The sequence below is a fragment of the Hippocampus bargibanti genome, linkage group LG12 (genome assembly GCF_051943395.1).
Source record: "Hippocampus bargibanti isolate YZ-2025 linkage group LG12, ASM5194339v1, whole genome shotgun sequence".
NCBI lineage: Eukaryota > Metazoa > Chordata > Actinopteri > Syngnathiformes > Syngnathidae > Hippocampus > Hippocampus bargibanti.
Genome location: NC_142745.1, coordinates 16,145,483 through 16,171,412, shown reverse-complemented (window position 1 = coordinate 16,171,412; position 25,930 = coordinate 16,145,483). Strand labels below are relative to the sequence as shown.

The window sequence follows — 25,930 nt, the reverse complement described above, 5'->3', positions numbered from 1 at the left end:
GTGTGGATCAACATGAGCCAATTAATTACATCCATCGGTAGTAAAACCACAACACACTCACGCATTCTTCTTTGAATAAGGACACACACACACACACACACACACACACACACACACACACACACACACACACACACACACACACACACACAGAGCCTTCATTCATTGGTTGCTGCTGATGAATGAACAGCTTGTTGGGCCAATCAGACGCATGTGACCTGTTTATATGGAGGCTGATGGGAACCAGCCTCACACTTACACGTGTGCGCACACACGTCGACCCCCAAGCACCCACCATCCAGCATCATGCACAGCAAAGAGCAAATCAGGTAAGGGAAAATAGATTTTTTTTTTCCCCCTTTTCCTCATTGGGTTTTGTTTCAAAAAAAGTTATGCTTGAAATCCAGGGTTGGGGTTTCAATGTTGCATATCAAGCCAGACTAAGGGGTTCGGTATTGTTAGGTGAAAATATTACAGGCTAATATTAGCATTTTACAGTCATCTTTAAAATTGTAATTATTATGAACGGAATTAAATATTTACCTTATTGCGCAACGTTGTAACCTAACAATTGGTATGTTCGTTGTGAGAGAGATCACCAAAGTAGGCGGCAAGTTACTCACAGATAATTTATTCCTCACAATTTGATCTAATACAGAATTCTGGGCCTCAGCTCCTGGACACAGAAAATATTCGTGTGCCCCAAATCAGTAAGAGAGACGAAAGACAAAGACTTAGACTGAGCAGCCCAGATTTAAAGGTGTACCACACGCATATTCAAATTTGTCTCAAACAAAGAAATCAGCAGGTGATTGGATCCCTCTCCTCTGATGTCGTCATCCTTTTGGCGGGATGTAGTGAAGACGTCTCGAGTTGCTTCTGCCCAGTCAGCGTTTGGTCAGGTCATAAGCTTTCATCTCCTTTGCGCAGCGTTGGCTAAGTCGTAACTTTTATCTTCCTTGGATGATGAGGACCAGCTGACCACTTGATCTCCTGGTACCTGAACAAACGAACTCCACAAACAAACATGCAAACATTCCATATCCGCTTGCACATTCTCCTATTGAAAGCAACGCACTAGCTATGCTGAGTAACTCATTGTTTTACCGCTTATCCTACACAATGCCTAACATGGCTAAGTAAATGTATTTACTTCCTTTATTGCGGACCAGCCGACCCCTTGCCCCTCCTGGTATCTAAACAACCACAACTTCAAACATGCAAACATTCCACATCTTCTCCCTCGCCCATCCACTGAAACCAGAGCACCATTGATACTGATAAAGAACGCGCTATTTTAATGTTCATCCTACAATGTTTAAAATGGCTAATTAAATGTATTTATTTCCTTCAGTATTAAGATCTCAAGCGAGGTCTAGTCTTGTTAATAAAGTTTGGATTTGCAAATGATAGCTTTATAATAATGTTAGAGTTTATAAATGTGTTAGGGTTTCATATCAGTGTTTCAAGATTGTGTTGATGTTTGAAATTAGGGTTGCTAAGGGGTTTTAAATGATATTTTGCCTTACAGGTTATTCGATGAGAAGGTTTCCTCAGCCGTCATCTGTACTCATTAAAGTACAGATGACGGCTGAAGAAACCTTCTCATCGATGGACCACTCCTGTACGACTGAGAGCTTACACAGACGTTTTACAGGTTATTGTATAAAGACAGGGTTTGAGTTCCAAGGTTTTCAGTCAGGATGTCAGTTTCAAATTAGGGTTGGCGTTTCAACGTCTATTTTCAAGCTGCTTTTAAATTTCGGTTGTGGTCGAGGTCTTCCATTTATGATACAAAGTAAAAAGACAGATCCCAGCTAAAACCCTACCCGTTGATCTTCTCATGCTCGCAACAAAATGAAGTCCAGTTAGATGTGCACGACTCTGAATACACTTCAACGAACAAATTGAAACGCGTATCGCATGCCGTTGAGGTACTTTTGCACATTTACCACTGTCGCCCATGTGACCGTTCACCATGAGACCGACGCTTGTGGCACGGCCTCAAGGGAAATGTCGCCGCTGTCCCACGGAGCAAAGAAAGGACAGAGAGAGGCGGTGGAAGTACGCACACCCGTGTCATAGAAAATTGGAGCGGTCTGGCTGATGTCAAGATACGGTCGAAACTAATCTTAGGCTTTAGAAGTAGAGATTTGAGATGCTACTAGGGTTCATTGAAGGTAGGGTTTCAAATTGGGGTATTCAAGAGAGAAGTGGAGTTTTATTTTAGGTTTAAAAATCACGGATTGGATTTCAAACAAGGGCTCGGGATTTCAATTGATATTTGAAAACATAGTTTAGGTGTCAAATTAAGATTTGAGGACAGGATTATTTTTAATTGGAAAAATAGGGATTCGAAATAGGATTAGGGTTTCAAGTTGGGTTTGAGTTTATATGGACAAAGCAACTAAATGCATTTTCCAAAGGTCGAACGTAAAATGAAACAATCAAAAAATAAATGAAACCGCAAAGTATTACTACTTGATAAGACACAACTGATACTTTGATTTCAATGTATATGTCACATCTCGTTGCCATCCTGGGTGCGCCCCGCCCCTCCTGTCACCTCTTCCGCCACTCCCGGGAGACGGCCCCTCCAATCATCACTCACCTGGGTTCCCACAGCTGATTGTCATTCACTGATTGTGCCTTCTGCCTATATCTGCCTGTCGCTCACTACCGTCTCCGTCGGAGTATTTTTGGACTTTGCCGTTTCCACTTCCGTGTTGCCAGGTCTGCTGTCATTTAGTTATCTTCCTCCACTCTTCCCTGTTTGTTATTTTTTGATGCATGTTCCAGTCAAGACTCTTGCTCCATCCAAGCCTGTCACGCCGTGTATTTCGGGTCCTTCCCTATCGCCAAGATCCCGTCGCTCAAGTCCTGCCTCTTTGCACTCGAGCGTCGTAACAGTATATATCCAGATTTTTTTGTTTTCGTGTTACAAAAATGACAAGATTAAACCCTGCTGTCCCATTTCAGCCACGATGAATACCAGAAATCTGCGGATTGGCTAAAATCTCAGACCAAACATCGTCCTCGAGTGGCCATCATCTGCGGTTCAGGCTTGGGTGTGCTGGCTGATGCCCTCAAATGCCAGGATTCCTTTCCCTACGCCGACATCCCGGGTTTCCCGCAGAGCACCGGTAAACATGGACGCACAAAATGGCTTCGTTGGGCGGATGTGTTTTGATGATGTCGTCTCGCAGTTCAAGGTCACGCCGGCCGGCTGGTTTTCGGGGAGCTGAAGGGAAAAACGTGCGTTTGCATGCAGGGTCGATTCCACATGTATGAAGGACACTCGCTGTGTAAGGTAATGTCAAGCGTTCGCCGATCCACAATTTGCATCTTTTGGTATCTTGACGCTTTGCTGAGAATTCGAGTCTGTTTTACTGTCTCGCTTATGCTCTTACTCCCAAAACCAGTTGGAATGCTTTTAAGCCAAGTTCCGAGCTCGGGTTCAGGATTCAATGTAGGGCCGGGCGCCAAACGCGGCCCATTGTCAATTTTCATCGAGCCCGTAGCCTCCATCATAAAATCAAGAACGTCTGGCCCGCATGTACAATTAATACTTTGGGCAGTAGCGCTGTTACCTGCGTGCGCTATGTGCTGCCATCTACAGGTTCAATTAGGAACAGCAAATTAGTATTTTAGAAATTAATAATAATCAGAATAATAATAATTAGTAATAATAATACTACACTTAATTTATAAGCACCTTTCAAAAGTGAACTGAATATCCCCTCCAATTTTCTAAAATGGCAATTTTCTAAAATATTTAGTTACCGTATTTTCTGCACTATAAGGCATACCTAAAAGAAAATATTTTTTTCAAAAGCTGACCATGCGCCTTATGTATGGAAACAGTTTTAAAATACGTATGTCATTCATTGAAGGTGTGCCTTATCTTCCAGAAAATATGGTCATTCGATCTTGAATTTCCATTTTCAATGTCAATTCAATTTTGATATGCATGTTTCAAATGAATCACAACACATACTTATGACAGCAATGGCTGCTTAAAAAGAGTTCAATGTGAAGTGGTTTATTTCAGAATGAATGTCTGTGTCTTTGTTTTGTCATGTTGGTTGTCATATTATTTGTTATTTAGTTTTTTTTTGTTATTTTGACTTCAAGACGGCGCCGCGAGAGTGGCTGCCTTTCCAGCAGCTCATGTATTTTGTTTTTCTACTTTCATTCCTTTCATCACTTTGCTGCTGTGAAATGTAAATTTCTCCACTGTGAGACGAATAAAGGCATATCCAATCCAATTAACTCATTCACTACCAGACGATGTGCAAAAACGTGTCCGCTCCAGTGCCAGGGTTTTTAGTCATTTTCAGAATATTGAGTTTCAGGACTACATAAACCTTAGACTCTCTTCTTTCATCACAAAAAAAAGAGTTAATTCCTAAATTAGATGGATCTGGAGTTGAAATGGGGGCGGCTGTACAAAATACAATACATACATATACAGTGAGACCTCAACTTACAAACACCTTATCTTACAAACTTTTCGTCTTACAAACGTCAAATTTATGAAAATTAAACCTTATAATAAGCACTATTTTCATAATACACACCCACCACGGCTGGCGGAGTGGTCTTCGGCGGAAGCACACGACCGAACAGCACCAGAGGTTAAGTTACCAACAGTCCTTATGGAAGGTGACTCTCCTTCCATAAGCCATCAACGACCATCAAAAAGGTAAATAAAACTTTATTTTACAGCACAGTTTATTTATTTAATTACAGTCCTCATGTAATGCGGCTCTCTTTCCAAACAGCAATTCCCTTTGACCTCCAACGCCATTCCATTAAGCCATAAATGACCATCACAAATGTAAATAAAGTGACTTTATGATACAATGCAGTGTATTTCTTTCATTACAATACAATAGCACATTTATTATACATAGAATAAGATATGTTGTGTGTAGTTTTTTAGGCTTATTTAGTTGAAAAGTATATTTTATGGAAACCCGGGAACGGATTATTCTCATTTTAATGGTTTCTTATGGTATTTTTTTTTTTTTTTTTTTTTTTGAGATACACACTTTTCGCCTTACACACTCTGTCTGGGAACCAATTAAGTTCGTAAGTTGAGGTCTCACTGTATAGTTATATAGTGCTTTAACAGCGGCTGAAGCTGTAACAAAGCGCTAACATAGACAAAGGGCAAATGCTGCCCCCTCGTGGAAAGGAAAAAAAACATTGTCAGAGGTCTGACCAGCGCTTTATCGGCACTCCCCCCCCCTGCAAGAAAAATAAAAACCTGACCAAATTTGGGAATGGCACTCAACGTCATACTTTGCAAATCTCGAATAAATTCGGGAATGGCAGCGAATGAGTTAATTGCTATTATATGTAAAGAATGTTCACCAAGGTTGCCCTACATTTTTAACACACCAAATCTGGCCCCCTCTACAAAAAGTTTGGTCATGTAGGATTTCAAGTTGGGCTTAAATGCCAGAGTTAGGGTTTGAAATAAGGTAGCAGATTTTATATGAAGGTTTCAAGACGGGGTCGCGGTTTCAATTGACTATCAAAATATGTCCGCCCTCTGATGCACCACTTTTGCCGCTTTCAGACTACGTTTCCGGTGCGTGTATTCAAGCTGCTCGGTGTGGAGACCTTGATTGTTACCAACGCGGCAGGCTCACTGGCTGACAGCCTGCGTCCAGGTGACATCATGATCATCAAGGACCACATCAACCTCCCCGGGTTGGTGGGTCTGAACCCTCTGAACGGACCCAACGATGACAAGTGAGGCGGATGGTGGCCCAACTGGGTCCATCTCGGTCCCGGTCGTTTTCACGCCGACGTTTTTGCTCTTTTTGCGCAGGTTCGGGCCACGTTTCCCGGCCATGTCGGGATGCTACGACAAAGGTCTGCGTGTGCTGGCAATGGAGATTGCGAAGCAGATGGGCGTGGCCAACCTGACGCAGGAGGGGGTGTACGCCATGGTGGGGGGGCCGACTTTTGAATCCATCGCTGAGGCCAGACTGCTACATCGACTGGGGGTGGATGCTGTTGGTATGGCATATATTTACACCTTCCGGTTTGAAAATTATGTGCGTCTTTAAAATTTTATTTTAGGGTACGATATTTGCATCTGTCATGGGTGCAGTTAAATCCCATTTAACACAAATTGCGTCATTACTTTCCAGGAATGAGTACTGCCCCTGAGGTTGTGATAGCAACTCACTGCGGCTTGAGAGTCTTTGGCCTTTCTCTCATCACCAACAAGGTAAACACACATGGGCACACGCCACAAAACAGGCTTTTAGGTTGTACCTACATTATTATTTTATTTTTTAATAAAAGTGTCTACGGTAGATTTGTTACTTGCATCACTTTTAGATTCTTAGGCAGGGAAGGGCAATTCCAGTTTTTCAAATTCATGTTTTAGATATTTCCTCTCTTGAAACACACCGAGGCAAATGATTAGCTCATCATCAAGCTTCGTCTGAAGTCTGAAAGGAGTGAAGCATCTCAACATGAAGGCTATTGGCCCTCGAAGATCAGAGTTGCCTATCCCCCTTTTTATAAGGAATAAAAAGTATCGCAAATCAAATGAGTGATTAGCATTAGCATTGCTATTATCTATCCATCCATCCATTTTCTCAACCGCCATTTCTCACTGTATGTTTACGTCAGGTGGTGAAGAGCTACGAGGACACAGAGAGCGTGGACCACCAGGGGGTTCTGGAGGTAGGCCGGCAGCGTTCACACACGTTGCAGCAGCTCGTCACCGAACTGGTTGCCAGTATGGAAATCAACAACAATATCAGCACCAGCAGGAATAGTACTCTTTGAACAAAGACCCTATTTTCTTTTTTTGTACAGAGTTGTTCCCTATCTGATCTGCCTCATAATCTAGTTAAAATACACTGAACAATCTCAATCTGTGTGTGTGTGTGTGTGTGTGTGTGTGTGTGTGTGTGTGTGTGTGTGTGTGTGTGTGTGTGTGTGTGTGTGTGTGTGTGTGTGTGTGTGTGTGTGTGTGTGTGTGTGTGTGTGTGTGTGGAAGAAGGGCTGGGAGACACAACATGTAAACAGTTGTGGATAAATAACTGCAAATTTCCCCATTGTGCAACTATTAAAGGCTTTCTGATTCGGATAAATTTCAACAAAGTGAATATACACAAACAGTAAACCTCATTGTTTCTCAGAAGAAATAAACCGAGACACACAGGGTAGACACGACACGGTTGTATTTCAACTGAAAGAAAAGACATAAAATAAAGGTCCACATTGCCGAGTATGGCATTGCACACTCCCAACTAGACGTGGCGCTACAGTTGATACAGATTAGACAGGTCGAAGAAGAACTAATATAATATTTTGTCCTGACCTTTTTCTTATACGCAAACTATCATTTATTTGGATATGTTTTCTATAAATGTGTCATCTGTAACCGCAAAATGATACTATATATAAACTTAGTATAGTACTTAAATTCGAGTTTATGGACGTATTAGTGCTAAATCTAAGTATAAGTGTTGGAATAATTGCCTGTTACAAGGTTGAGGGCAAATTTATGATGTTACCACGGAGACGTAAACTGTTTCCCCCACAACAGCCTCTTTTGCAAGTGAAGACTCCACACTGGAGGAGCGTGGCGGCTCCTCTCGGGCTCCAAACAGGGCCAGTCTCAGGTGGACAACCCCCAGACGGGAGACACGGCGTACTAGAGCCATCCCATCGACGTCCATTACGCGACGAAGGGCCTCCAAGGCTGGCCCAAGTTTCATCTCCAGGTGTTGCATCAGGACTCGTTCGGCCGCTGCCAGCTGCTCGGCTACGGTTATTGTCACGTCCCCTCAAGCCCCGGGCACCACCGAATCAGCTGTGCCACCTGGAGGCCGCTTGGCTCGTGGCGGGAGCAATTATCGCAAATGTTCGTCGGCGGTGGGCCGCAGCTCCGCACCCCGGACATCATCTACAGCGGGGCGGATCGATTCAGGGTCCACACCGTGGCCATGGGGGACGTGCAGTTGGAGCTTGGTGTCATTTTGAGAAACTTATACAAATATGGAGTGGATTGTTAACAGGAACAGAAGCTTGGACTCAATTGATGGCTTCTCCTTTTTTTTTCAAAGTCAAACTCAGCTTTATTGTCAAATATGCTAATATGCATGACATACAGCACCTCCTCTCGGACCCAGCATGTAAGCACATATAATGATTTATAATGTCCTTTGACTAAAAATGTTTCTACTTATTTTGTGATTAAAATTCAATAGGTAATGTTGGCTGCTGCGCCGATGGTCCTTCCCAAGACTGTCCAGTAAAATACGTATAGGAAAATATATGCATGTTTTAACCAGCAATCACCAACATTTGGTAAAATATAGGTTGGGTCAAAATGTCTAATAGATATGCTCTGCTACAAAACCAACCAAGGCTATAAAACTTAAAGGACAACCGACGTCACTTTTTTGTTTCTTAACTAACATCAGAAAAACGTTTTATAGCATCTAAAATACCCAAAACACGCAGTATGATATTTGTATTCAAATGCAAAACACCAATAAAAATGACTTAAAGTGTCCAAAATCTGCAAAAAATTGAGCTGGTAATTGGGCATTTTCAGAATGTCCCGTCTCCAGTTTGTGACGTCACGCCAAGACGTCTTGTATTGCTTGAGAATCAAAACAATGGCTTCAGATTTGGACAATATGCTTTCTTGTTACACCTCCAGTTATGAATATGATTCAAATAGTTCTGAAGAGGAAAGCATACATGTTTTCAATCAATTAAAGAATTTATTCCATGCCATTTTGAGGCAACATTGGGGAGAAACGATCACCAGAAAAGAGGCACAAAATGGCGTCCTCCTGTGGCCACCTCCGTTTCCACAGGCTGATAAATTTCTTATATGGAGCTTGGACACCCTCTTCTGGCGGCTTTTGGGTGCAACACAAGGTTTTCAGACCAAACAATACAACAAAATACATTGATGTGATGGAAGGACTGCTACAATGTGTCTTTTTTGTGGTCAGGGGGCGTTCCTTTAGTGACGTCACATACAGACTCGTCACCAACTCAAAAACAAGACTTCCTGAATATTCAGCGCGAGTCTTAAAACGTAAAATATAGCTATATGCGGGGGAATCTTTTTAAAATACGCTCAGTCTAAGTCATTTGAAGCCATTTTACAAATTATGGACACAACTTATCCGGGGACGTCGGTTGTCCTTTAATTGCATCTTTAATCTCAAACTCTGGTTCGAAACCACTCATCTGAACTCAACCTACTTTGAAACCTTATTTTAAAACTCTAAATGTTTAATATACGTTCCTGTGTTCCAATTCACAGTATTCTTGTTCCAAAATGCAACAAAGGTTACTCAATGGAATTTCTCTACTCCTCTACTCATTCATTCTTGCTTTCATTCCATTCACTGGCAATGAGGATTAAATGAAGTCTGCTGGCATTTTAAATCTGCTCCGGGCCGTCATTAGGAACTAATCTTCCCCTGAAAAGATTTTTCCCCCTTCCTACTGCTTTACATTGCATTCACATGCTGCAGGGCTTCATCAGCATGACAACATGGTGCAGATTACCCTAATAGCATTAACGCGTTCCACTCGCCCGTTCGTATTGGCCATTATTAATACTAAATTGATGTTCTGCTTTTAATTGCACGAGTGTTGCCAATGATAAGCTGTATTTAATGTTCCTACTGTTTTATTTTGTAAATTCTCCAACCCTAGCTTTTGTTTACTTCCGATTGGCATAAGGGGACGCCTGGTTTTGGTATTGACCAACTTTTTGGAGATAAAGAACTTTGGCTTGGATATGTGGTGAGTGTCCTGCATGTTTGCGCTGTCTGTCAACAACGAATACGAATTCAGACTGCTACATTTTTTTAGCTTGTCAGAAGTTATGGAAAGTAGGCGTTTTACTGTACATGCTGGTAGTGATTCATTTTTGTGGACCAAGTATGTACTTTTATTTGGACCTCCTGAGACTGGTGTGTGTGTGTGTGTATGTGCTGCTTGCCAACAAGAAACAATCATTAAAATTGTGTAGATTGCTACATTAGCTTTGCTAGCTTGCCTAATCAGTCACTTTGAATTGAATAATAATACATTTAATCTACAAGCGCCTTTCTGAACACTGACGGACACTTTACAATAAAAACAATACATAAAACAATAAAATCATGAATAAAACAATAAATAGTAAAACAGCAGATTAAACTAGACCATGAAAACAAGTTTAAACAGGTGGGGTTTGAGGTGAGATTTGAAAGAAGGAAGGGAGTCAATGTTACGGATGTTGGGTGGAAGTGAGCTCCAGAGTTTGGGAGTGGAGCGGCTGAAAGCTCTGCACCCCATCGTGGTGAGATGGGCAGAGGGCATACATAGGTGGAGGGATTTGAAGTAGGTCAGACAGATAGGCGGCGGCAAGGTTATGGATGGCTTTAAATGTAAACAGGAGTATCGTGAAATCAATACGACGTTTAACAGGGAGCCAGTGGAGCTGCTGGAGGACAGGAGTGATGTGGTGAAAGGAGGGGTTTTTAGTGATGATCCGGGCTGAGGAATTTTGGACTAGTTGGGAGTTTCTGGAGAAATTTTTGATTGACCCCGAAAAGAAGAACAATAATCGATGAAATGTAGAAAGTTATTGTATATGTCAATCACGAGTATTGTGTTTACAGCTATTGGTGTGTTGTGACAATGCCAATACACTGACAATACTCTAGCAGAAATTTTATTTGCTGTAAGTGATATGAAAACGATGTAATTACTGGTTGTCTCTATACTTGTCATGTTTGGTGACAGGAATGACGATCAAATGCTCTTCCACTCAAACAGAAGATCCGCTGAACCTGTGTAGCCACTTATTGTACAACAGACTAAGTATTTGTGAGTAAATTAACGGACATTTTTTTCAGTATTTAGACTTGTAAAACATGTCGGTGATAATAATAATACATTTAATTTCTAAGCGCCTTTCAAAACTGATGTGCTGCGAGTAGCTCCTCAAAAAATGGCCAAATGTTGAAGAATGAAACTAGCGTAAAAGCAACCGCACCAACACGACTACTGTACTTTTCGTATCCTGTAAAAGGGAACAAAAGCGGATCAGCGGCCTCCCCCCGTAGAGTCACAACATGAATTTGTTGAACTAAGCCCACTAAGAAAAGGAATATGTTGTCTTTTCAAACACACATGCACACACTTACCAGATTAGCCAGAACCTCGGGAAATCTCATTCACATGCAAATAAACACGTCTTCATTCTCATTGGTCGGCAATGTCATTGAATCTTTCCCTTTCCATTTAAACGTGAGGCATGTCATCAGGGCTTTCCACACACATTCCTCATCCTCATGGCGCCAACAGTTTGTCATTAGGAGAATATTGTGTAATTATAAAAAAAAATACAATGAAGTAAGAATAGCATTGAGGTAATAGTCATACGAATCAATTGTGTTGCCATGGCCTCGGCTGTGGTTCCTGTCACAGAAACCCTGCCAGTGTTTTCCATTGAGCGTATTTTAGATTTGGAAGGCAAACGAGCAGGAAGACGTATAAAACTCCACCGACCTTGGGACCAGACACCAGGTGGGTGAATCTTTCACACTGATATTCAGCAAACTTGGAATATATCACACAGAACCCTGCAAAGTGCGTTATTACTTCAGCAACACGGAATTAAATATATAACGCCAACAGTGACAATTTTTTAAGTGGTAATTTTACTTTGTGTCCGTGTGGTTGGGTCGTTTGGGGGTTATTGTTTTCTTGCAGACATGAAGTCAGATGAGAACAATACTTGCCATCACCATCCTTCCGGCTTCAGCTTTCATAATTCAACTTTCAGCTGGTACGTCGGACGCCGACCTCGAACTGCCTTCACCGACAGCCAAGTAATCAATTAATTCATCAGTGACATAGGAGTATTGATCATGGATTGTCCTAGTCATATGTTTCTGTTGGGTGGGTGGGGCGGTAGGTGAATGTTCTGGAAGCAGTGTTTCAGGTCAACTGTTATCCAGGCATCCAACTTAGGGAACATTTGGCCGGGAGCTTGGAACTGGATGAAGACCGCATACAGGTTTGGACCCCTCAGACACACACTTAGACACAAAATGTTCACAAATACTCCTTATTTTTGTTCTTTTATATTGGAGATCTGGTTTCAGAACCGACGGGCCAAATTAAGACGAGCCCTCAGAGAAAGCCGGCTGAGTATGGTTCAGTCCACCGTGTCGCATCTTGGGATGAAAGTTGGTCAGCTCAGGAGTGATGACCTGCAAGCCGAGGTTGAGGAATAATATTTTTCCATCCATCCATCATCCATCATCCATCTATACGATGAGAAGGTTTCTTCAGCCGTCATCTGTACAAAACTTTTGTACAGATGACGGCTGAAGAAACCTTCTCATCGATGGACCACTCCTGTACGACTGAGAGCTTACACAGAGACATCCATCTATACGTTCATCCATACACATCCAACCCAACATATAACTTCCAATTAGTATTAATACAGCAGTGTCACCTTTTAACTGTTGTGTGATAAGCATGATTAAAATGTTTACATGTAATCTTTTTTTTGGGTACAGTATATTTCTCTGCACTGGATTGTTCCTTGTTTTTTTTCAATCTTTTCATCAATGTTGGATTATTTTTTTCATTTAATATATATTTTCAAACTTCATATGGATTTTAAAATCCGAGAAATATTTTTAATTCATGCTTACATATTTAAATCGTTTCGTTGTACACTATTGGAGTGTAAATTCCGGCAGACATTGCAGGCAAACGTTTCAGGGGCGTGTTGTCGGTGAACGCGTCCATCGCTGATTGGTCCACACACAGAGACCCCGCCTCCTACCCCGGAAGTGAAAACCCCGGACTTGATATGTATGTTCGGAATCCATCGACTGTGTCGGTATCGGTGGCGTGTTTGGAGACAGCTGCGGAAAATGGACACGCTCAACAAGCTCAAACAGTTTGACGCCTACCCCAAAACTCTGGAGGATTTCCGGGTGAAGACGTGGGGCGGCGCGACCGGTGAGAGGCAGCGGCTTGTCGGAAAAAAGAAGCCGTCAGTCGGCGCCGCTAGCGGTCTCGGCTAACAACAAGGCTATCCGGTTACGTTTAACCCCTGGATGTCGAGCAAATTAACACTTGTTGTGGGGTATTGTATTTAACCTCAACCTGCGTGTCAAAACGCACACCCAGAAGGGGTCAAAAATAGAAGGACCGCGTTATAGGCGTGTGGCCACATTGTGCAAAAGTTACCGACGCAGTCTTGTGAAAGGGGCAACCGATATATCAGTTTGTCTTTTCTGCAGCTCTTTCCTAATACTCCGCGTGAATAGTACTGCACGTTCCTATGAAATCCCGGTTTATGTTGCTGGCTTTCCCCCCTACTTGTCAGTCTGTTCTATATAAAATATACCAAAAAGCCAAGTGTCAAATCAGGCGTATTTTTCTCATTGCATTCTTTTCTGCTCTGCATGAAAGCTTCGACCAACGCAATTTTTTTGTTCTCATGTCGCTCTGAATCTCTTCTGTGGACAATATGCATATTAAAGACGTCTGCTTTGTATGAATGGTTCCGAAACGTCAATATGAAAGTGGGTAGTGTCAATCTTTTTACAGCCGTTTTAAAGGGGATTAAAAAGAGCTCACAACAACTGAGTACACAAAACATCGAAGTCTTGTTAGTGGAACTCTTTCCATTTCTCGCTGGATATGCAACTTTAACCGTTCAACGGTCCAGGGTGTCTCTTGTCGTGCTTTACATTTCATCATAATACATACGTACTTCATTTATGTATACATTCCTGGTGTCATTGCCATTTCAGTGTTTGATGACCATTCCACAACTATTTTGTCTTTTTTTTCCCCCCGCCAACTGTCCCAGCTTTTTTGGGAGTGTTACATCCATACAATTAAAAATTGTTTGGCTCTTTGTTTTTGAGTTTCAACATGAAATGTTTTGTCTCCCTAGTGAATTTAATTTCACACTTCACTGGAATGGGGTTTCAATAAATGGCAGTGTAAAAGGAGTCAGTGCCAATGATAGCTGGTCCGCCCCACTTTTTTGATGTTCCCAGTCAATATGTTGACCAAAAAAATGTGCATTGTAATGTACAAAAAAATCGCATGGAACTATAATGTGATGTGCGCTTTCTTTACCTTCAGATTTCAAAGCAGTCTGTCTTGACCTAGATTCTGTTTCTCTCTCCGCAGTGACAATCATCAGCGGCATCATCATGTTAATCCTCTTCATTTCTGAGCTGCAGTACTATCTCACTAAAGAGGTTTGTGTACACGCATCTTCATGTGTCATTGTTCAGAAAAATGAACACGTCAGTGGTTAAATTGACGCGCTCGGAAGTAGTCGGAGAACAACTTGCAATTGAACAGGTTCGGGATTCCTTTTTGAAAGACCGGTTTGACTCTATCATATTCAGCCAAAGGCGCATGCCAGAAATACAAGGCACGTAATTGCATGTTGACACATGCAATTAGTTTCATTTATTTATTGATTGATTGCACATACAGCAAAACCTGAAAAGTTGGAAGATTTTTTTTTCCGCAGGAAATAATGGCAATTGCAAATTTCGGCATCACAGCCTCACCCTAACCTTTTTTTTTTAAATCGACTGTATCACCAGCAATGTTTTCCAAGAATGGATGAAGTACGTTTTAGCACAAATGGTGCCAAAAGTGACTTCAAGTGACATTTTAAAATTTGACTAACACCCGCACAAAAAAAATCCTGTAAAGTGTCCTTGAGAGTTTTGAAAGGCGCTTAGAAATTACATGTATTATTATTATTATTATTATTATTATTTTACACAGAAAAGGAGCAACAGGATGAGTAGTACAAAGTTAAATTCTCTTCGCAAGACATCAAACAGGTAAAGGTTTCTCAAAAAATCTTAATTGTCTTACAAGTTTAAAAAGAAGTTAATTTAAATTTTAAAAAAACAACACTGGGGTGAAGCAAGACAAATTTGCCTTATATGGCTTAAAGGACAACGGACGTCTCCGGACAAGTTGTGTCCATAATTTGTAAAATGGCTTCAAATGACTTCTACTGGGTGTATTTTAATAAGATTCCACAGCATATAGCTATATTTTACGCTTTAAGACTCGCGCTGAACATTCAGGAAGTCTTGTTTTTGAGTTGGAGACGAGTCCGTACGTGACGTCAGAAAAGGACCGCCTCCTGACCGTAAAAAAGACGCATTGTAGCGTCTTTCCATTACGTCAATGTATTTTGCTGTACTATTTTTTTAAACCGTGTGTTACATCCAAAAGCCGCCAGCAGAGGGAGTCCAAGCTCCATGGAATGAATTTATCAGCCTGTGGAAACGGGCTGATTCATTCCTCACAGCTCGGTGGCCATTTTATTGCCTCTTTTTGGGTGAGACATTCCCACATTTACTGTTTGGAATACACTATTATTTGTTCTGCAAAAGACAAAGATAAATCAATACCGAATTGTGTGTGGCACCGTGATCGCTTCAGGTGGAACCCCACCTCGACTCCGGCACACCCAAATGAGGAAAGGTGAAAAGTGGGAGACATATTAATCAGTCAAGGGGCAGCACCATTACATTCATTTCCCCGCAGGTGCATCCCGAACTATACGTGGACACGTCCCGAGGAGACAAGTTGAAGATCAACATCGACGTGGTCTTCCCGCACATGCCCTGCGCCTGTGAGTAACTCACCAAAGATCTCACTTCCGCGTCACTGAGCCAACATGATTTGACTTTAGATTGATCCCACTAACCGCGACTTATTTATGTATCCGCCGTGCTTGGCGATGACACAAAATTTCCCGCTTCCCGTCAGATCTCAGCATCGACGCCATGGACGTGGCCGGCGAGCAGCAGCTGGATGTGGAACACAACCTCTTCAAGCAACGACTGGACCAAGACCTCCAAGCTGTCACCCAAGAGGCGGAGAAACACGGTAAGATGCTTCCCCCGCCACGTCCTGTACCAATGTCCCAAATGGTACAAAAACCTACAGTAGCGTCACCACCGTAGTGCCTTTTTTATCTTTCTAGTGGAAATTTGTGAGTGAACACTGGCGCGTGTGGTTGCCGCTGCTCACCCGCAGAAAAAAATATCCTGTGACTGTAAAGTGTCCTTGAGACATGTATAAGACGGTCAAAAATGTTCAATAAGATGCAGTAACATTTGTCGTTTTTGTTGAAGATAAAGAAAATGTGCATGCAAGTATTGGAAATGTATGTGACTAGAAGTATTATAGCAACCCTTGGGATGCCCAAATCACCTCAAATCGGCGTCAAACTTGTGAATCTTTTTTTTCCGTTCCTAGACGGTTACAGATGAGAAAGATACACAAAAAAATTGAATTGGGGAATATCTTGCCGAACACAATAGCTTTGTGTGTGTATTTTATTGTTTTTTTTTGTAGTAACAATGAAGTTGATGATGATCGCTTTGCAGAACTCGGGAAAGCTGATGACGGACAAGCCTTTGATCTCTCCACGCTCGACCCAAATCGGTGCGAGAGCTGCTACGGTGCGCAGACGGAAGAACTCAAGTAAGGAAGATTGAACGTAACACCGGCGTTTAGTCACCTTCCTCACTCAAACAGATAATAACAGACGGATTGCGCGCAGGTGCTGCAATACCTGCGACGATGTGCGCGAGGCGTATCGGCGTCGAGGCTGGGCCTTCAAAAATGCCGACACCATCGAGCAGTGCAAACGGGAAGGTTTCACGCAGAAGATGCAGGAGCAGAAAAACGAAGGCTGCCAGGTGTATGGAGTTCTGGAGGTCAACAAGGTAATGGCGTGGTTATCGGCCAATTTCTGCTGTGACACACACAAACTCCAATGAGATTCAGGACAAAAATTAGAGTGCTCGAGGTTTGTTTGACAATAGTCTCCGTAGCGTACCGTATTTTCCAGACTATAAGGCGCATCCCCACTGGTTTTCCATAGATAAGACGCACCGGATTATAAAGCGCTACAGTAGAGGCTGGGGTTACATTATACACCCATTAAAGCATAGGTGTCAAAATCAAGGCCCAGTGGCTTGCTAGGGTCAGAACCAAAAAAAAATTGAATCTTCATATGTAAACCACAATCACATTATTTTTTACTTTAAATTTGAAAACTAGTTACTGTAATTTTCGGACTATAGAGCGCAACTGATTATAAGCCTGACCCAGTATATTTTTAAAGGAATAATCATTTTGTACATAGATAAACCGCACCTGTCTAGAGACTGCATGTTTATAAAGAAAGACGGTACACAGCAAAAGTTTTCAAAGTTGTAATAATTTACAGTGTTTGAAATAACGTCTGCCCAAAGGCCCGGGGCGTACAACTTTCAAAACGTCTTGGCCCGGGTGGCTGACAACTTCTTCAAGAGAAAAAAAAAAGATTTTTTCAAATCAAACATTTGTTTTATTCAATGAAGCAAAAGCTACAAACAAACCGCTATAGTCCGAAGCACGAAACAGGCTTCTGATTGGCTGCCGTGCCGAGTATGCAAATTGCCAAATGAATGATCGTTTGCCAATTTGCATACTCGGCACGGCAGCCAATCAGTGCTTCGGACTATACCGTGACTGTAAAGTGTACTTGAGTTTTGAAAGGCGCTTAGAAAGAGCAGTCCACGCGGCTTTTAGCAGATAACGCAACACAAACATTGCATTGTGCACCACGACGACAAACGACAACTGGAGCAAAATCATCAGCAAAGGATATTTACCAAAAATTAAGCAAGGGAGCATTTGTGGTAGGTACTTCCTTAATTTTAAAAAATCCTTTATACTTCGCAAAAATGTTTTTTTTTTTTTTTTTTTTTTTTTTTTTTTTTTAGATTAGTCATTTTATTGTGTTTGAAGTTGTGGAAAATGGGGTAGGCAACTTTTCAGAGTTGTCTGCCCTGGTGTCCGCTAACTTTTTGTCATGAGTTTCAGACACTGTAATATACCTTAACTTTTCTTTCAAAACAGTGCCTGTTACGCGGCAGCAACACAACGAGCATTACGGTAGTAACACAACCATACAACAGATAAAACATTCCAATGTTCTCAAAATCTTTATTTTTAACACAAGAAAAGTGACTTAAATGAATAAATGCAAAAATGAATAAAAAAATTAATTATGTCAAAGTTCCACTGATATTCAACTGTTTCATTCATGGTATTGTTTCATTACAAATTAGAATCATGGCAGAACTTTTTGTCTCCACATTTTTTTAACTTGTCAGGCTTATTTAGAAGGGGGCGTTTACCTGTTTTGACATCAACGGCCATAGGTCAGTATCATCCAATCAAAATTGCGCTTTCCGCCAACTGCCGCCCAAACAGGAAATGAGTGAACAAGCGAGAATATGTATTGAGTTTTATCGGCGAGCCGGATGCAATCATGAAAAGAACCATATATGGCTTGCAAGCCATAGGTTCCCGACACCTGCATTAGAGTGTGCTGCATTAAAGGGAATGTCAACAAAACAGTAAGATAGTCAGATGCTGAATATATTATATCACAATACAATAATAAATATACTTGTCAGAGATTTCCAATCTTCCTTTTTTCAAACATTTATGTTCCTCAGAGGTTTTCATGGAATATTTTGCCCTTCAAATTATCAGAAATGGACAAATGTTGTTTTTCTTGATTTACTAAATGCAGAAAACACTGAATGTTCCATTTCTAATTATTAGGCCGAAAACGGAAGATGATCCACCTTGCAAATAATTTTTTTAGATTATTGAAATGAAACATTGTTTTATGTATCCCAGCATGCACCGCGCATGACTTCTTCTACATCGGGGGCCTCAAACTCAATTGACCCAAGAGCCGCTGGAGACAGAGTCTGGGTGAGGCTGGGCCGCATCAGGATTTCCACAAGGAAATCACAGATAAAACATTCCAATGTTCTCAAAATCTTTATTTTTAACACGCAAAAAGTGACTTAAATGAATAAATGCAAAAATGAATAAAAAATAAATTAATCAGTCATAAATAAAATAATTATAATGATCTTAAGGCAGATACAGACGACTGAAAAAACCACATGAAAACTAATTATTTTAATAAAGTTTCAAATGTCTGTATTCACAGTTCTTTAACGTTTCACTTCCTTAACATAAAGAACATATTGAACATGAACTGTCCTAAACATGGCTTCTCTTGCCTACTTGTTCAGCTCCACACACAAGTTTCATTCATATCAATCATGCGGGCCGCACTAACATTAATCTTTCATATCAAGGCGGGCCGCAAAATGGTCTGGGGGGGGGGGGGGGTAGCTGCTGACAGTAGTTCCCAGACCTGTTGTGCCTCAACAGGTCTTCACACATAAGGTGCACCGGCGTATAAGGAGCAAGGTCTTCCTTTAAAGAAAATCAAGGCTTTTGGGTGCGCCTTTTACATGGGAAAATATGGTACCTTTTTTTTTTACCCATATATCCACTCACTTGCTTTATTTTCGACCAATCTCTAAAATGTACTTCCGTGCATACTGCTATACTAAAGCCAAATGATTTTCACGTGAGAAAAAAGCCTTGCACTATTTTGTGTATGGCGGGACCTTCAATGATGCTCATTTTGATTCACGTGCTGCTAAACTTGCAGGTAGCGGGAAACTTCCACTTCGCTCCGGGCAAAAGTTTTCAGCAGTCGCATGTGCATGGTAAGACTGATTTTTGCTTTCTGTGCTCACCCCCCCCCCCCACCACCACCCTTCGCCCCTGCCTCCGGTGATCTCTCAACGGTTTCTGAACATTGAAGTGGAGCAACTTGTGCCTTCATGGTCAGCAATTTTAATTCTTGACCTGCCTGTAGGTGTCGCTGGAAAAGATAGATGGAACAGATAGAAAAAAATGCATTCTTGAGCAATTTGCCAAGATTTCTTTGTCCGAAAAATTTAAATGCAGCCTCCCCCCCCCCCTCCAAAAAAAAAACAAAAAAAAAAAACAGTTCGCCTAAGCTCACATCTGTTCAGAAACTTCTGCATCCCCTCTCCAAGCTCTACCACATACCATTCTGCAACTTTCATCTATCCATTTAGTTCCTATATAGTTCGAAATAGAATCTAACCTAGGTGACATCATTGCGCTCGCGTCGGGGTACAACCTGGACCGCTCACTGGCCAATCACAGGACGCTAATAGCCCAAAGAAATAATAAATAAAATCAAAACATTCACACTCGCCTTCACTGTAGACACTTGGAGTCAACTATGAAGCTGATACATGTGTTCTGGGAAAATGAGCGACAGAGCTCAAAAATATCCCAAGGGACACGCTCCCCGTCATCACATTCGTGCACCAAACTAAGAAAAAAAAAGCGCAAAGCATTGAGAAAGCAAGGATATGCATTCTATGAGCTTTTTATTCCGACTCCTTGACTTGGTTAATGGTGGCTTTGTGTTCTTATCTGAATATGCCAACCCTGCCGCTAACCATCTCGGTGCTCTGCAGTGGAAACGAGAGACGAGAAGCACCGAGTTTAACATCCGCCTTCCATGTTTCCCCTTCAAATCTTTTGTTATCTGGGACTGCACGGTCACGTTACAAAATCGATTCGAGTAAACGCTTTGGAAATTCCTTTTCATCACAATTCGACTCACATGCGTGCAATTAAGTGCGGTGCAGCCCCGGCCAGCGCATGACTTAACGTTGTGTTTTCTGCCCATAAAAAAATACAAAATAAAAATCATCATATGGTGTTTCTTCTCTCTTCTTTCTGCAGTGCACTCTGTGGAAAGTAAGTCCATCTTCCCTTTACAGAGTAAAAAAATTGATATAGAGTCATTCCGTCACAAGATGGCCATTTATTTTAAAAGACTACTAATGCTGTCTTATTTTCTTCCTTTTTGGAAGTTTGGTGCTCATCTAAACCACTTTTGACCCTCTCGTGCTATTATAATGGAATGTTTAACCAAAACTGTTAGAGCACACTCAAAAGTCTTCAGACAGTCTGATAGCAACAGCTGTACAATTGTTTTATGTGCTTGTGCTACATATTGTAGTGACCTATTCTGCTTCCGCCATGTTTCTTGAAAAGCAAAGCTTGCATTCCCAGCGCATGTGCTGTGCTAGTAGTCTTTCAATCAGCACCTCACCGCAATGTTATTTAGAGTAAAAGTCACATCGGCTTGAAATTCGACACACGGGTACAACTGTACAAACACCTTTTTGCCTTCCATTGTCAAATGTGATTTGTTTTGGTCTTTTGCAGTTCACGACCTGCAGAGTTTTGGCTTGGACAATGTAAGTACGTAACTGATTATGTGCCACCCCCAAAAGGTTAATCTTAAAAACTTTTGATACCTGTTGAACTGAGCTACATGTAGTTTAAGATGGCACCAGAGTGGGATTTATAGCACAATTAACTCATTTGCTGCCATTCCCGAATTTATTCGAGAAATAAAGTGTGACGTGGACCACGTCACGTGCCGACAAAGCACTGGTCAGACTTCTGGAAATGATTTTTCCTTTCACGAGAAGGCAGCATTTGCCTTTTGTCCAAGTTAGCGATTTGTTGTTAAAGCGCTATATAAATCATTATGTATGTATTGTATTTTGTACAGCCGCCCCCATTTCAAGCTCAGATAACCCCAAACCCGTATAATTTAGGAATTAACTTTTTTTTATGAAAAAAAGAGAGAAGATGGTTTCTTACACTGAAGTGAATGTTGATGTAGTCCTAAAACAATCTTCTGTGGGTCCTGCAATTTGAGTAAAAATGACAAAAAAACCTGACGCTGGAGTGGACAAATATTTGTACATCGTCTGGCAGTGAATGAGTTAAGTGTTTTTGTTTTTTTTTTTTTTGCAAAGAGTTTAGTACAAAAAATGTGAACTTGCTTGTATGTATCCTTTGTGACATTTGAATTGTTTTTCTCATTGTTTAAAATCGGATACCCTGTGATTTAGATCAACATGACTCATTTGATCAAACACTTGTCATTCGGGGAGGATTATCCCGGCATCGTGAACCCCCTGGACGGCACGCATGTGACGGCGCCACAAGGTCAGTTCTGTGAGAAGGGGAAGAACTCTAAATAGCACTTTGCAATGTTTAGTTTGTTTTTAATGGAAGCAATGACATGGCCCAGCGGACTGAAAAATGTCGGCTGCCATTGCAAAAGTCCAGTCGATGTTGTAGGATTGCCGATTGGTTGTGGTCCTCAGCAGCGGATGCCCATTCCAATAGCCATGAAGGTGCCAAACGTCCCACCGCTTTGCATCATGGTCTTGCCAACTCCTCCCATCAGCTCCCGACCTCTCATGCCAATTCTGTAGACGAGCGAAAAGCCAATGGTCTTTTATTCAGTCATTTCCAGTACGCGAACAGTCATTATCTGACAAGATTGAAGTTGGGCAAATATATAAAGGGGGGTGGAGGTGTACCTGAGACAGGAGAAAGTACCGAACATGGCCCCAGCGGCCATGCCCACCGCGAATCCCATCATAAATCCCATCTTGACCCGGTCGAAACAGCTGGGCTGGGCCTGACCCTGGCCGTAGGGTGCGACAGCCACGGGCATCTGGATCGCCAAGACGACACACAGTTCACATTATGAAGCGCTTAAAAAAGTTATGACAGCCCTTTGATTGTTCGTTAGTTTGTTACTCGTCGAGACTTGAAATGGACCCTGTCTCCCTGCATGCGTACCAATGTAATAGCATTTGAATGCTAACGCGTAGCATTAGCAGGATAACGACACTTGTGTTGGGACCTTGTGAGGAAAACGGGACACGATTTATTGTAAGAGCTAAAAACTGTTGGTTACCTTAATTCAGATCTTTCTAAAGTTCGCTTCTTCGGACTCTCCTGGATTTTCAATTTCGGGCGTACTTGAGCGCTGCAGCGTTTTAATGTCTTTCTGTCAGGCCGCCATAACCGGAAGTAGGAAGATTGCAAAAATAAGACCGGAAGTGAGCAGATATGACATCACCGGCGTCGTAATACAGCGACGCCGTGTGGCCCTTTTTTTTGTAGTGTAACAGTTCAATCATCGGCTCCGATTCGGTACGTCTTGAGCGGATGTCCCTTTGACTTCGGACATTTTTTTTGTGTCTCCTCGAATTAGTGGCTTACGTCCTGATCCCTTTTGTCCTCCACTAACATTCACTTTCGTCATTAGGACATGAATATTTAATCCTTGTGTGTTACTGCGGCAAATGTAAAAGACCTTTTGTGAGCACATTTCAGATGAACACAACGTTTCGGTGTGTGTGTTTATGACTTTTCTGTAATACATATGAAGTTTTTTTTATGTTTCTGAACGTTTGGCGCAGTTTTTCACTTTTGTGAATAATACAGTTAAAACGTAATGATTTGGATTTAGTTATTTGTTTTGCCTTATTACTGTTTAAACTGCCATGTACAAAGTTAGTGAACTACTGTAATCCAGAATCAATTTAAGGTGAAAGTAAATATGTTGCTCTTGTGGTTTTCCTGTATTTCCTTTCCTTCAGCCTCAATGATGTACCAGTACTTTGTCAAAATTGTCCCAACCATTTACTTGAAAACCGATGGAGAGGTGAGTGCGACGTGACTTGAGTACTATCCCAACACCTCGAGCCGGAAGGCAGATGAGCGCTTTTTATTTTTGTACTTGTCTGCAGGTTGTAAAAACCAACCAGTTCTCTGTCACCAGGCACGAAAAAGTGGCCAACGGCTTGATAGGTGACCAAGGCCTACCGGGGGTCTTTGTTTTATACGAGCTCTCACCCATGATGGTGAAATTCACTGAGAAACACAGGTAAGGACTGCAAATGTTTCCCTTTTTCTGGTTCGCGGAATACAAGTGCTTTTTTGGGGGTTGTGAAATGTTGTTGTCCTTTAGATCCTTCACTCACTTCCTGACCGGAGTGTGCGCCATCATCGGGGGCGTCTTCACAGGTCTGTTTCTAACTCCAGCACCTGCACATTTTGGGATGAATTCTCAAGATGTCTCTTTTCACCCCCCACCCCTCTACAACCACCTCCCGCCATGTCATTTTATCACAGTTGCCGGCCTCATCGACTCTTTCATCTACCACTCGGCTCGCGTTATCCAAAAGAAGATAGAACTGGGTAAAGCCTCCTAACAACTGCATCTCCCGCTGGTCTCCATGTGGCCCCCTGAGTACGACGCACAGTCAACCGGACGGACGGACGGATGGACGTCCTGTCAGCCAGATGGACGGATGTTCAGACATGGAAAGGCAGAGAAGGACGCTGAACATCAGCGGGGGTCCTGTCTCCCCCTTTTTTGTTAGTTTCCTATGAGCGCGATGACTCACCCTGCTGGCCCAGTCCCGCCGGGATGGTTGTTCTGTCAGTCAAATGAGCACAGTCGCACTTCATATCACCTGTGGGTTGTCCTGGAATCAACAAGATTGCCAAATGGCTCTTTCTCCTTCTTCACGCCCTTGTGTCTTCGGTCCCTTGTTCTGGTCCTTTGCCAAAAAAATCTCCCTTGTTTGTCTCTTCCTTGGTTGGGTTTGTTTTGGTCCTTGTTTTTGCTGCTATATCGATTCCTTGATTGCGCTCATCGCATTGGTTTTTTTTTTCTTTTTCTTTTGAAATTGCCTACATTTCTTCGTAGGCACCCTGTGCCTCGGTGCCTTGTTGCATTCTATATGTCTGCCTTTTTTGTTGACCAACTTCTTTCACTAACTCTCTTTCTTTCCTCCAACATCCCTACATTTAGTAATTAGTGTAGGTTATTTGATTAGCGCCCTTGCTTGTGTCCGCCCCCCCCCCCCTTTTTTTTTTGCGCATCATCTGTCTGTCACATTTTTTTTTTTTTTTTCAATTCACTGCATGTTCTTGTCAGTTACTTTAACAACTAGTCTTGTCAATATTTATTACATCATCTCAAGAAGACATGTTTGGGTTTCGATCACCAAGTAGAAATTACACAAGGATACATTTCCTATGGTTGGCCACAAAAGTATCACAAGATTGAAAGGGAAAAAAAGATTGAGTTGAGTCTGCTTCATTTTTGTAAATGTTCTTGCTGATTATAGTTTGGAGTTGTTAACATTGCCCAATGATTGTATTCATTTCAGTGAATCTGGCACAGTCCCGTTGGGTTGGAGTTTGGTGGTCCATTCAGTTGCTGAAGGCCTCAAAGAACTCAAGTGTGAACCATGTAGTCGGTGGGAGTCGAGTTAACATTCAAATCAGGGGTGCAGCCTATCTACTGTAGGTGTGTGTTACAGTGTGTGTTTGTGTGTGCGTGCGCAAGGGTAAAATGTATTTCTATTGTCTTCAAAACCGTTTTTTAAAATTAAAAATGACACAATAAATGTAAAAGACACCAGCCTCCACTGTGTACCTTTGCTTGAATGCTATTGAACCTTTTCACTGACAACAATCTTGTATCTTGCTTTCGGTTTCATGAGCTCCCGTGTATCCCGCCTGACCTGGTTGCCAGCATGTTGCAGAAGGCAGATGGACTTTTATATCAGATCTGGCTTTGCAACACGAATTAATTCCTCCCCAAATATTTATTTTAGAGAAATAGTTTTATAATATTGCAGATTGACTTGTTTAAAAATTATATTAAGGCACAACTAGGTCATTTTGTGCGTTTTGTGCAATTAATAAATACTTCCGGGTTGAGTGAACACTGGCGCGTCTGGCGACTGCTGCTCACCGGCAGAAAAAATTATCCTGTGACTAAATTGTCCTTGGAAATTTTGAATGACGCTTCTAAATTGAATTTGTTATTATTGAGTTAAACACTTGATTCATGTTTTGTCCTAGTGACTCCTGTCGGCCACAAGATGGCGGTGTTGTCCGAGGCGCTTTCTTTTGCTTCAAACAACACAAGTTTGAGTAACTTCCCGTCTCTGTGACGTCTTCAGACTCCTCCAGGGATTCTTTCGGACTGGAAGTATTACGGTATTTATCGGTTATGTGTGCGTGTTTTCTTGGCTTTATATCC

At 41.9% G+C, this 25,930-nt stretch overlaps 4 protein-coding genes and 1 pseudogene across 6 annotated transcripts; 4 read left to right on the top strand and 1 right to left on the bottom strand.

The window, feature by feature from the left end:
• The first annotated feature begins 229 nt into the window (after nucleotides 1-229).
• LOC148890716 (purine nucleoside phosphorylase-like) lies at nucleotides 230-7,283 on the top strand. Its single transcript, XM_089009480.1, has 7 exons — nucleotides 230-329; nucleotides 2,980-3,143; nucleotides 3,207-3,310; nucleotides 5,588-5,763; nucleotides 5,843-6,033; nucleotides 6,168-6,247; nucleotides 6,658-7,283. The coding sequence occupies exons 1-7, from the start codon at nucleotides 307-309 to the stop codon at nucleotides 6,814-6,816; spliced, it is 897 nt and encodes a 298-aa protein (XP_088865606.1). The 5' UTR covers nucleotides 230-306; the 3' UTR covers nucleotides 6,817-7,283.
• Nucleotides 7,284-7,468: 185 nt separating this feature from the next.
• Nucleotides 7,469-11,583, top strand: LOC148890715 (B9 domain-containing protein 2 pseudogene; annotated as a pseudogene). Its single transcript, XR_016116687.1, has 4 exons — nucleotides 7,469-7,493; nucleotides 7,558-9,810; nucleotides 10,798-10,881; nucleotides 11,485-11,583. The product of XR_016116687.1 is annotated as a B9 domain-containing protein 2 pseudogene (transcript).
• On the top strand, nucleotides 9,818-12,571 carry hesx1 (HESX homeobox 1). The gene is made up of 5 exons (XM_089009482.1): nucleotides 9,818-11,583; nucleotides 11,770-11,888; nucleotides 11,975-12,076; nucleotides 12,153-12,323; nucleotides 12,456-12,571. The coding sequence occupies exons 1-4, from the start codon at nucleotides 11,457-11,459 to the stop codon at nucleotides 12,294-12,296; spliced, it is 492 nt and encodes a 163-aa protein (XP_088865608.1). The 5' UTR covers nucleotides 9,818-11,456; the 3' UTR covers nucleotides 12,297-12,323; nucleotides 12,456-12,571.
• A 230-nt stretch (nucleotides 12,572-12,801) lies between these two features.
• ergic3 (ERGIC and golgi 3) lies at nucleotides 12,802-25,298 on the top strand. 2 transcript variants are annotated; one of them, XM_089009478.1, is made up of 14 exons: nucleotides 12,802-13,038; nucleotides 14,227-14,297; nucleotides 15,619-15,706; nucleotides 15,844-15,963; nucleotides 16,467-16,563; nucleotides 16,643-16,808; nucleotides 19,616-19,673; nucleotides 20,734-20,748; nucleotides 21,223-21,254; nucleotides 21,921-22,017; nucleotides 23,469-23,533; nucleotides 23,619-23,755; nucleotides 23,840-23,895; nucleotides 24,004-25,298. In XM_089009478.1, exons 1-14 carry the CDS (start codon nucleotides 12,891-12,893, stop codon nucleotides 24,081-24,083), a joined length of 1,230 nt encoding a protein of 409 aa, XP_088865604.1. In that variant the 5' UTR covers nucleotides 12,802-12,890; the 3' UTR covers nucleotides 24,084-25,298. The 2 variants fall into 2 exon arrangements, with proteins under 2 accessions (XP_088865604.1, XP_088865605.1); XM_089009479.1 differs by lacking the exon at nucleotides 20,734-20,748 and having other exon boundaries at nucleotides 12,805-13,038.
• On the bottom strand, nucleotides 22,056-22,934 carry romo1 (reactive oxygen species modulator 1). Its single transcript, XM_089009483.1, has 3 exons — nucleotides 22,781-22,934; nucleotides 22,398-22,534; nucleotides 22,056-22,283 (listed from the first exon to the last, which is right to left on the bottom strand). Exons 2-3 carry the CDS (start codon nucleotides 22,532-22,534, stop codon nucleotides 22,175-22,177), a joined length of 246 nt encoding a protein of 81 aa, XP_088865609.1. The 5' UTR covers nucleotides 22,781-22,934; the 3' UTR covers nucleotides 22,056-22,174.
• Nucleotides 25,299-25,930: the final 632 nt, after the last annotated feature.